Raw genomic sequence first — 12,170 nt, forward strand, 5'->3', positions numbered from 1 at the left:
AGCACGATATCGCAACATTGGCGAGCGCGCCCGGTTCGCATCATCCTTCGCCCCCGGTGTCCCACCGCGGAGAGATAACCGCGCCGCCACCACCGAACCTCGGGATGGGCTGGCGCCATAGTAAGGCCCGTCACGAGAGAGAGACAATCAGTGTGTGGCACACAACACAGCCAGGGCCTACCTGCAACCAGTGCGACCAAACCAATCAACCCCTGTACGCCGTTGCTCAAGCAGCTCAACCATAAGCTCAACCAACCTACGACGACGACGACGACGACGACGACGACGACGACGACAACGGCGACAGCGAGGTGGCGCCCGGCGACGGTGTGACGGTGCACGCATTATCGGAATAGATAATGCAAAGAGAAATACGTCGGATCCTTCCCCCTCCCTCCACTCCATAGATCCATCCAGTGACCAGTAGTGTTGGAATTTGGTATCATCAGAGGTAACGGCAGGCGCTGGCAGAGGTGACACGTGCGGGCGGGCGGGCAGGCTCTCGAAAACTTGAGCTGTCGGTGAACGGCTCAACAGGTTGAGCAACTTTCCCTTCGCGATTCTCCCGCGTATGTGTGTGCGTAGTACGTGCGTTGTTAGAGGCGCTGTCCCTACACAGCTGTTTGGCTGTTTGCCGCGGTTCTGTTTTGGATCGCGCGCTTCCCTGCTTCGGTGACGCCAGCTTCAATTGGAGATGGATCATAACGGTGGTGCCGCTGGTGAGGAGGCTAGTGACGGGAAGAGTGCAGATCCAGAGGCGATCGCGCTCGGCGTCATCAATCCGTCATTCGACAATGGTTTGGAGGTACGGCCCCCTCCCACGACGGCAACGACGACGACGACGACGACGACGATGAAGACGAGGGACGGTGAAGCAGGGACAGAAGCAGGAGGCCATGGATTACAGGCGGATCATCCGACATCGTAAGTAGTGCCTCGCTAATCTTTTGTCATACCGCACGCAATCCGCGGTGATGCCGCGCGTCCACTCATCGATCAACTCACGCAACGCCGCAGCCGCACATGCTGCACTTCTCACCAACCAATCAACCCACCGGAGGAGTGAACGAGTGAGGCAGGGTGAACGGGTGGGCCCGGGAAGAGAGGGGTGGTGCGGTAGGAAGTAAGACAATGAGTCGCCCCGCACGGAAAGCTACGTCGGACGTCCGCAGTCCACGTACCCAGTGAGTCGGATGACTGCGCGTCACGTTCTGCGCAAACCCCTTCTTCCTACCACCAACTCACCCTCGCACAGCATCATACACACACACACACACACACAAACCACCTGAGGACCGGTGCAGTGGTATTAGAGGCCTGTTCGCGGAAGGCAACACCTTACCAAGCTAAACCAGACGTACTGACTCATGAGGCTATGAGGGTCATAAGTACGTACGGAAGCTTTGTCGTCAGAGGCGGCTTGCGGGTTATCGCGGATCCTGGCTGAGAATCGTGGCAACAGGAATGTGCAGGAATAGTGTTTTTATGCACTGGAGTGAATCACCCACGTGAAATGTCTTTTGAAGATTCGTGAATCTTGCTTTACAATTGAAACTCAAAAAAAAAAACACACACACGTACAGCAGCTGCATCATCAGCATCACTTGTTCCTCACTCCTCAGCTACCTCGAGACGGTCATGCACATCTTCAAGGGGAACGTCGGACCGGGCATGTACGCGATGGGGGACGCCTTCCACAACGGGGGGCTCCTGCTGAGCCCCATCCTCACCATCTTTCTCGGCATCATCTCCGTGCACAGCGAACACATACTGGTGAGCGTAGCACTGCACACGAGGCACTGCTGCTGATGCTGCTGCTGCTGCTGTGCTGATCAACGATCACGACTCACCTCCACTCCCCCTGTTCGCTTCCTGTTCTCTGGCCCTCTCCGGTTTTTCTTCCTCACTAGATCAACTGCGCCGGTCGGATGCAGCGGCAGCAGAAGCTCGCGGCCATGCCGGACTTTGCCGAAACGGTCGGGCTGTGCTTCGCCAATGGCCACGAGCGGTTCCGGCCGTGGGCAGGCACGATGCACCGGGCCGTCAACTTTTTCATCTGCATCACGCAGCTCGGTCTCTGCTGCGTCTACTTTGTCTTCATCAGCTCCAACATGAAGCAGGTGAGAAGGGGAGAAAGAGAGCGAGAGAGAGAGAGAGAGAGAGAGAGAGAGAAAAGAGAGAGAGAGAGAGAGAGAGAGAGAGAGAGAGAGAGAAAGAGAGGAACGCATACACCTTCCCCTCACTCACACCTTTCTACTCACTCTCCCGTACTCGTACACGGATTAGATCTATGACTACTACGGGATTGAGCTCGATGTGCATCTGCATATGGGCATCATTCTGGTGCCGATGATGCTGCCCGCTCTCATCACGCAGCTGAAGTACCTGGCGTGGTGCATGACGATCGGCAATGGCTGCATGGTGCTTGGCATCGGCATCACCTACTACTACGCGACCCAGGACCTACCATCGCTGGCCGACAGCTCCCGTTCGCTGGTCGGTAGCTGGCACACGCTACCCCTCTTCTTCGGGACCGCCATCTTCGCCTTCGAGGGCATCGCGCTGGTGCTGCCGCTCAAGAACGCGATGCGCCGGCCGCACGACTTCTCCCGTCCGCTTGGCGTGCTGAACGTCGGCATGACGGTTGTCACGCTGCTCTTCACCACCACCGGCTTCCTCGGCTACCTCAAATGGGGCGAGGAGGTGAAGGGTAGTCTCACCCTTAACCTGCCTGACGGTGAGCTGTACGTGTCTCTCACTCCTGCTGGTGCTCCTCCTCCTTCTCCTCCTAACTTGTCTCTGTTCTCTCTCTCTCTCTCTCTCTCTCTCTCTCTCTCTTTTTCTGCGTATGTCGACAGGTTGGCACAAGTGGTAAAAGTAATGATCTCGCTCGGCGTCCTGTTCGGCTACGCGCTCCAGTTCTTCATCGCCATCCAGATCATGCTGCCCTCGATTCGGAAGCGCTTCGATCCGGCACACCGGCATCCGGTGCTGCTCGAGTTCTGCTTCCGAATCCTGATGGTACTCCTCACCTGTAAGTATCCTGCATCACCAACTTTTTTCCATTCGTCTCATTTCCTCTCAAAGGAGCATAATAGAGACAGATGGCTTCTGGGTTGCTGTTTTCGCCGCGGTTGTTGCCTTTATGATAATAATAATGTACCAGGTGTATGCATATGAAACAGCCTTTTTTTTGTCAGAAAAAACTTTTATTTTGCGAAAATGGAGAAATTCTTATTCTTCAAACAAATAGCAATCGTTAGCTATACATTTTTCCTATCTTTTAGGCAATTTACAGATGCTTCTCAAAAAACAAACAAGTCGGTCTTTTGTATCAAACCAATCACAGGTCAATTTTTTCAAACGTTTGTAAGAATGGAAGCGCTGCTCGGTCAGTATCTGTCCCAACGATGCAAAAGAGTGTTGATTCGATAGAGCCAAGTCTGGTGAGTTAGTCGCAAGCGATAAATGCTCGCAATTGAGGTCTTTTCTAGTCTTCTTGTCCGGTTTTCCGCGGTGTGGCGGAGCATTTTCATCGACCAAAATCGGTCTGTTTTATCAATTTCGATATTCCGGTCGATTTATGCGGATTTCACGGTCCAAAATTAATAGAGTGTTGCTTGTACAGCTCGCTAATAACCCTTTCACCTAATACGGCATGCAATTCGGTGTCTTCTAACGTTTTTGGTGGTTTCTCGCAATTCACGTTTGTCACATCAAAATAGCCATTTTTAAATTTTTAAAACCACTCTTTGCACTGTGTTTCATAAAGAACATGCTAACCGTAAGCTTCGATAAGCATTTGATGCGATTCTATCGCCTAGCTTTGGAAATAGAGGCACAAAATGAACGATGTTCGCATTTTGCAGTTTTTAAGGACGGAATTTACCATTTTGTACACAACGGAAATATTGGCTGTAGTGTGAAATTAGAACTATTGCGCACCGATTTTGATAAACAGATACCAAACGAACAAAATGAAACATTGAGAACGGTACTATGGTTCCATTTGGCTCAGATATAGCTATAAGAATACGGAAGGCGGTTTCATATACATACACCTGGAAATGAATACATGTTTGTCCGGATGTCCCTTATAGACTCCGAAAATACTGGACCGAAATTTGACTCCAAATTTGGTATGAGGGTGTTTTAGGGGCCGGTGAGTGCTATAGGCTTGGTTAGAAACCCCCTCGCTACCTTCCTTCCTGCCCTTCCCTGACACTTGATTATTAAAAACATTAATTATTCTGCAAGTTATGAACCGAATACCATTAAAACTTGCACAATTGTTGACGGTCACTTGAGAAGGTTCCTAGGTTTTGATGGTCTCTAAATAGGTTGGTTTTATTTAATACCGTTTTACTTGCTTATTTCACCTATACACCCTCCATTCCGTACATCTTGTAGAACAGAGTGATGGTGGGAAAACTAGATAGTTGCAGTTAATCCATGAATAATAATTTTAAAAATGAAACCAATAGAAGAAAGAGAGAGAGAGAGAGAGAGAGAGAGAGAGAGAGAGAGAGAGAGAGAGAGAGAGAGAGCCTACGGTGGAATGATAACAATGGTACCAGCAACGCTGCAGAAATCGTTACCATTTTTTATTGGTGTGTCTATTGTTGGTTTAAATTTTTTTACCATTTTCACAAGTTTGGTTAAGTCATGTGGGAATTAAGAAGTTGTTTTAAGTTTCACAAATCAATTTACATGAAACAATAATCAATACTCATTCGGTTGTCAAGTATTTGGATTGATCAAGAATTATATTAATTTTCGATTATTGTTTTGCGTGCCCTTTAATCATTGACGATTTACTACACAATGCACAAACATATAAAGCAACAGTAATCGAATAGTAATAGAAAACAATAGCAATATCTATCAGGAACGGCTTGCGATTGGAATGATCACCGAGAATGTCCGAGAGAGCAAGACCCTCGTTCTAATCGATCGACGTTTGAGTAAATTTGAAGCGCGGTACTTTTAGTTATGATCTACCATGTAACTATGTAAATCATCGTAGGCTGAATACCGGAAAAATGGATCAAGTGTGTCGTATTGTAATGCCGTTAAATACGTAGCATTTGAACTTAACGAGCTATGTGCAAACCGAACACTCAAAAGTCAAAGTATTTTATAAAAAAAAAACTTGGGCAAACATAATTCGTGGTTCTAAATGATATCATTTAGCCCGAAAGGCAAAGGCTTAAAACTTAAACATCATGTTAACTTTCCAGCTCATATTTACAATCACGTCGCATCTCTATTTCCAACATCACTAACTGACCTTGCTATTGATTTGGTTCATTGACAGATCGCATACGACCAAATGATGGAATAGATAAAATTATATCTACTGAAATTTTAAAGTTTCTGTTTACGATAAACCCACGACCGATCAAAGACAGTACGAAGTCTGTCGGGGCAGCTGGTAATAATAGTAAAATCTCATCTGTCTCTCTTCTGCAGTTCTGATAGCGGAAGGAGTGCCGAACCTGGGGGCCTTCATCTCGCTCATCGGTGCCCTGTGCTCTACCGCCCTCGCCCTCATCTTTCCGCCCATCATCGAGCTGACTCTGCAGTCGGTCAATACCTCGGACGACGACCACTACCACCATCGGCAACGGCGGTTAGGGCTGTACGGGAAGAATGTCTTGATTCTGGTGATTGCCAGCATCGGCGTCGTCACCGGCACGTACGAGAGTGTGTTGGCGCTAGCGAAAAGCTTCTGAATGCGGCGGGCATACGCGAGCCCCAAATCCAACCGCAACAGATACCGGACAAACGGATCGAACAGGAACGCCAGCGGAACGTGACCCCCACTCCTAAAACCCTCTCCAGGTCCCAGACCCAAGGTGATACACCGAAGGCCAGGTAATAAGCTAACATTAAAATCACTCCTCACCGCTCAATCGCTTTGTGCATCGCAATGTGCGATTTAGGTTAAGGTTTATTTGTTTCGGTAAATGGAGTGATCGAGTTAAGGTACACCACCGGCACGGCATCGGCAATAGCTCTAAGCATAGTGTACGTAAAATGGTCAATAAATAAAATGTGAAAAGAGAACTTAGGTGCTTTAGCTGTACTCGATCATACCCTTGATCAGCTCGAACAAATCACGCCCGGTCGATCCAATGTTGGAGGGTGGCAGCAGGAATCCGTGGGTGCCGGTGTCGGGCAGCCGGAGCGTGTACGCGTACCGGATCCCCGCACCGTACCGGGCGTACTCAACCGCCGTGCCGGATGCGGCACCGCCCAACGAGCCGGCCACCAGCCGGTACCGCTGGTGCTGGTCGCTGCCGGTCCTATGCAACGCATCCAGCCCGACCGTTGCCATCTCGTGCACGTCCTCGTCCTGCACTACGGTCTGCTCCTCCTCCTCCTCCTTCTCTTCCTCCTCCCCGTTCTTATTCTCCGTCGGATAGGACAAGGCCTGACCGTACGAGCGCAGCGAGAAGTAGAACCGCAGATTGCGGCTGCGACCGCCCCCCAACAGGAAGTCACGCAGCGCGCGCGTTTCGGGTTCGGAGAACGGTGCCGGTCCGGCATAATCCTCGCTGCACTTGCTGCGCGACGCACCAGCACCCTGTCCCCAGCGGTGGCCCCAGTTGCGATCCAGATTGACACCAACGCACGGCACAGAACCGTCCGTAGAACCCTGCAACCAACTTAACCTGCGAATAGTGATGGTGGTGAAAAAGGTTGCAGAGCCCTTAATCGAGTAGGATACCTACGCACTGGACAGAACGCCCTGCTCGTCGCCGTCGTCGTCATCGTCACTGGAATTGCGGCGATTCTTGGACCACATCCGATCGTGCTCGTGGCTATAGTGATAACCGTCCGGGTTGAGCACTGGCAGCACGTACCAGTCGTACGATTGGACCGTGTGCACCGAGTCTCGCGTACCATTGACCGGCGCCGGGATCTCGACGAGCCGTTTCAGCAGCCAGGTGGCGACGGCCGGTCCGATCCACTCGCGCCCCTGTGAGCCGGCCTCGATGAAGATGGCGGGTTGGTTGCGCCCGTTGCGGGCCGTGTTCGGTGTTCGGTGTGCGAAGGAAACGCGAACCACCGTCAGCGGGCGCCCTTCGTACGAGCGACCGATGTGCAGCAGCTGGACACGGTTCGCGTGGTGCCGTTGCAGCGCACCGAGATACTTGACGATGTCGGTGTACCGGTGGTACCGGTACCAGGTCAACGGGTGACCGTGCACCAGCTCCGTCTCGAGCTGTTCCCGCCTTGTCATGCGCGGGTTTTCGTACGCGATCGCCCGGCCCAGATTGCGCAGCAACACCTCGTAACCGAGCCCATCGTCGCGTAGGTATTCGCGGAAGTTCGAATGCGGTGGGGTGCCGGGCGGTGGTACGAGCACATCGGTTGGACCGCGCCGCGCCGGTCCGATCCACCACTGAAGGTCGAGTCCCGCCGGCGAGCGGCGGTAATCGGCGAGGGACTGGAGGTGCGCCCGGCTCTTCACCGTCACGCGCCACACCTGATAGTCGGCGTAGGATTTCCTCGATGGTAGGTTCGTGGCATTTGGCGGGGGGGGTCCGGCTACCGTGCTCGCTACCTGCATCGCCACGTACTGCGTCAATACCGACAGCAACTGCGGCAACGCTGCCGATCCGCTGGTGGTGGTGGTGGTAAGGGGGGCATCGGTGGTCGACGCCACGACGGCACCACCGCCAAACAACTCCCCGAGCAGATTCCAGGAAGAAGTTCCCTCCTCCATCTCCGTTACAGCTGGAGGTTCCGTGGCTGGAGTGCTGGCTACTGGTGCTGCTGGTGGAGGCTCCTCCTCCTCACTGGCCCATGGGTTGAAAAAGTCCCACGGCGTCATCAGATGGAACCAGCTCGGGGCGCCTGGTACCACCGGTTCGGACGTTGCTGGAGTCCGATCCGGACCCGATTCCTCGACGTCGACGGCATCGTTGAAGAGGTAGGCCGAAGGGTACGGTAGCCAGCCGGCCGTACCGCGGCTTGGACCGACCGTCGCCAGCGACACCTGCTCGTCGTGGTCGCCGTGATCGGAGGTACTCCGCGTCGGTCGTCTCGGACGGACGGCCAGCACCCGTGGTGTCGTACTACGGCCCCGTTCGTCTTCATCGTCGTAATCGCCGCCACGGAACGGCACGCCACCGAAGCCGAGCGAGCGGACAAAGCGACTGAACGTGGCGAACATACCGGAGAAGAAACCCTCCGGTGGATCGTCGTCGTCGTCGTCGCCGTCGCCGTCGTCATCCTTCGCACTGTACTCGACATCCTCGTCGTCCTCTTCGTCGTCGTCGTCGTCCTCGTAGGATGATCTGTCCTCGCTATCCTCGTAGCTACCGCTCGTCGACGGTTTCCTTCTGCGGCGCTTCCGGATAGGTAACGGTCTCTCTCCGGTTTCCGCCGAGCTGCCGACCACGTTATCACCGTCATCGTAATCCTTATCGTTGGTGACCACCAGGGGTCGCCGGCGACGCCGATGCGGCTTTATCGCTTCGTCCTCCTCTCCCTCGTCATCATCATCATCATCATCATCATCGTCGTCATCGTCGTCGAAACCGGCATCGTCGAAGCCACCGTAATAGTCCGCGGACTCGTCCGACTCACTACTATCGTCGCCGTCGTCGTCGTCATCATCATCGCCGCGGTTCGGCTTCTTGACGGGGACGGTGGCCGGTGTGGCGGCCGTATACTCGCTCGTCACCTGGATGTTGGTGGTCATCTTGTTCTTGTTGCCATCCGCAGTCCCAGTGCTCACCATTGCCGGCAGCCCGGTGATCATCACGCGGTCCGATCCGGTAGTGAAGCGGTTCGTGCCGGTGGCCTCTTCCGAGCTACGCTGGTACGCTGCTGTCCTCGTTTCGGCTGGCACATTGGCCGACACCGTGCCGACGGTGCTCTCCGGCGTAACACCGGCGTAACGCTTCACCTTCTTCACCGCAACTTCCCGCCTCTCGTCTGCTCCTACACCGGGCTCCTGTTCGTCCGACGTCCGGATCTCGGTGCTGGTGAGCGCGTTCTCCATGAAGCTGTACACCGACTCCAGCATGCCAGCGAGCCGCTTGATCACCGGTGGATCCACGTAAACCGTCGGTGGGTTCGGTTTGGCCGGCTTTGTCGTGGGGTTCGTCGTCGGTGTCACCGTGGCAGTCATCGGGGCCGGCCGACGAGTTGTAAGTTTGCGAATGCGCGTCGTCCGGGGCGTCGTTGTGGCCACCAACGTCGGATCGCTGGCCGGTGATTGCGTTGGACGTGCACCGAGGTCCGTCCCGGGCTTCGGTACCAGCGTGCAGCTGAAGGAATAGTGGCGCTGCAGTAGCGTCATAATCTCCGGTGTTAACTCCGGTGTCTTCTTCTTCTTCTGCTTCTTGTTGGCCAAGAACGTTGCCGTTGCCGCGGGTCGCCTCGTCGTTCGTGTCGTCTTGCGAATCTTGTGCTGCTGTTTCGGTTTGAGTTTGACGGTGAGGGTGGGACTGTTGCTGGGGAATGGTGACGTCGTTGTTGATAGCGTTGTTGGCGGTTTGGTTGAAGGACGAATCGCCCCCCGGACGTAGTCCCCGACGCCAGGCGCCGGGTTCACATTGAGCAGCGTATTCTTGATCGAGGACAGCTCATCCGCGTACTGGATGGTCGGTGGCAGCGAGCTCTGGTGGCTCTGGTTTTCCGGTCCACCAAACAGCTTGATATAGCTGGCCGTCGGTGCACTCTGGCCAGTGCTGAAGTTTGTCTTCGTCAGGATCTCACCTTTCGAGACGAACGGCACCGTAGGTCTCAGCATTTCCCAGCTATTCGCCGCCGCCGCCGTCACCTTCTCTAGCCGCTGGTTATTCACGTAAATCCCACTGACGGCCTCGACGGTGGGTGGCTGGCTAATCATCCAAAGCCATACCCACAGCCCTGCCAGGCACAACCATCGGCACGGCTTCACTAGCACCTGTGTACCTGAGGTGTACCTCGGCGATAACCGAACCATTTGCAATCCGTTCGAGGCAAGGCGGATGACGCGGAAGTAGCTTGCGCACGTGCGCCAGACTCCACGGTTCACGTCTGACTGAGTGAGAACCAGCAGCAGTAGTAGCGCAGCAGACCGACCGACCGACCAGACTCCAAGGGACGCGATGTACGCGCACAAATCCTTCCAACTGTGACGACGTTCCAGTGGCCTAGAATAATGCTCCGCTCAATGTCAAAGACGCCGCGGGATGTCAACCCCCGCACCCGCGCGACGTACGCACGTTCTGCTCCAGTTCCAGGCCATTAGATCGATGCATCTCGAGCCCATCGGTTCCATCGCGAGACCTAACTAGCGTCGCCCATTTAGCCTCATACCGCGGGGACGGGGTTCGCAAAAGGTGCGAGAGGTTTACTTACCTTCCACTTTTCCACAACCCCCTCCACTACATTCCTCATGGTACCTACCCTCGCTAGTACTCACTGGAGTGCAACGAAGCCCGCTATCAAGAAGTCGGCTCCGAACCAAATCACCGAACCGCTACCGCTACTGCGACTAGTGAAAGTCAATTCAAGTTGAGATGATGAGCAATGTCATATGCAAAGAATAGCGGTAGTAGTAGTAGTAGTAGTAGTGGAGGAAATGGGCGCAAACGGTTGGTTTTGTTTGAAATCGGTCTGGCTAATCGGTCCGGGTACACGGGCGCTACGCAGCATGCGTAGCTGTACGGGCTTAGATTGCATAGCAAATGTTTTCCTAGTGGAATTGTGGAATAATGAAATGACTTTGTGGTGCAGCCGGTTGATGATGGCGGCTGATCGTCAACCCGTTGAAGTCAACGCCGCGGCAATCTTGGACATGCTGATATGTTGCTGATCGAAGATGATCATTCGTTATGCAGCGCATCGGTTTCGGAAGGTACAGTGTCGGACATAAGGTAAGCAGCTGGGTTAAGGTGTATGAAAAAGTGATCAAAATTTTAGTATTTACGATTCTTTAGGACGATTTCAGTTATTAATTTTTCTTTGAATAGCGTATTAACACGATCGTTTAAAAAAAGCATTGTTTTTTCATGCGACAAAAGTTAAGCAACTGAAAGATATCAATTCGAAGTTATTGATTGTTTCAGTATTTCGTTGCGAATCCATTATTTTTAATTACTATTAATGTGTTGATCGTTTCCTTCGGAATTCCACTCCCAGCCTTGGAAAGATCCTCCAACAATTCAGTAGAAACATTCGGTATGAAACATTCGTTCTTACTCGCCGAATTACAATTTCTCACAAATGTTCGATTGGGTTTCAATTAGGTGAGTTAGATAGCCACGATAGAACTACAATTTTGTGATCTTGGTTGATTTTTTTTGCATTTTTGCAAGTATCCTTCGGGTCATTGTCGTGATGATATTTGCAATTCGACGGCATTAGCGGCAAGCATGAGGAAGGATCACACTTTTCATGATGTCTCTGTACATTATTCCGTTGATAATCCCTCAAATTCAATGAAAATGTCCTATACGTTGCCCAGAGAAGCATCCCCAGACCATCACACATCTTCCGCCATGTTTAATAGTCTTCTTGCAATATTGCGGATTTAGTCTAGTACCAATTGGACGTCTAGCTCGCTTCGTATCATCCGAATTAAACAGATTGTATATGGATTCATCACTAAACAACACTACTTTTTAATATTGAGACATCCCCGGTCAAACAACTCATCGTAAAATGAAATTGTACCTTCGTTGTTGTGATGTACGGCTTTTTTGCTGGTTTGCAACTGAATATCCCACCACTGAATGGCCTGGGAGCTGATATCCAAGTTTAATTTTCTTGTTATTTCCATTCCTGATGCAAACGCATCTGTGGTTGAATACCATTTCATAATGCGGTCCATTTTGGGTGAATTTTTTTAAAGACGAACAGAACGCAAAGCCGTTTCAACAGTTCCTTTTGCCTTGTATGGGTTATTAAACGCGAAACTACTGATTTATCTATGCCAAAAGCTTCACTAATGTATTTCTGAGAATTTTCCTGAATCGCTAGGTACATATATTTTTTGTTTTCAAACGATAGAATAGATATTACGCGACATTGTTCCGTTTTGAATGTAACCGAATGTGTCGGGTGTTCAAAGGCAAAAAGAATACTAAAACTTCATAAACCTTGACAGATTTGGCAAGCTTACACGCCAATGGACTACTACTATGCAGAAATTCCGCATGTGA

The 12,170-nt window shown here is 52.1% G+C and overlaps 2 protein-coding genes across 2 annotated transcripts; one reads left to right on the forward strand and one right to left on the reverse strand.

The window, feature by feature from the left end:
• The first annotated feature begins 14 nt into the window (after positions 1–14).
• On the forward strand, positions 15–6,062 carry LOC125952429 (proton-coupled amino acid transporter 4-like). Its single transcript, XM_049682305.1, has 6 exons — positions 15–924; positions 1,623–1,773; positions 1,911–2,120; positions 2,287–2,744; positions 2,859–3,034; positions 5,473–6,062. The coding sequence occupies exons 1-6, from the start codon at positions 695–697 to the stop codon at positions 5,733–5,735; spliced, it is 1,488 nt and encodes a 495-aa protein (XP_049538262.1). The 5' UTR covers positions 15–694; the 3' UTR covers positions 5,736–6,062.
• A 17-nt stretch (positions 6,063–6,079) lies between these two features.
• On the reverse strand, positions 6,080–9,871 carry LOC125959417 (uncharacterized). The gene is made up of 2 exons (XM_049692244.1): positions 6,738–9,871; positions 6,080–6,677 (listed from the first exon to the last, which is right to left on the reverse strand). Exons 1-2 carry the CDS (start codon positions 9,869–9,871, stop codon positions 6,080–6,082), a joined length of 3,732 nt encoding a protein of 1,243 aa, XP_049548201.1.
• Positions 9,872–12,170: the final 2,299 nt, after the last annotated feature.

Source organism: Anopheles darlingi, chromosome X (genome assembly GCF_943734745.1).
Source record: "Anopheles darlingi chromosome X, idAnoDarlMG_H_01, whole genome shotgun sequence".
Taxonomy (NCBI): Eukaryota; Metazoa; Arthropoda; class Insecta; order Diptera; family Culicidae; genus Anopheles; species Anopheles darlingi.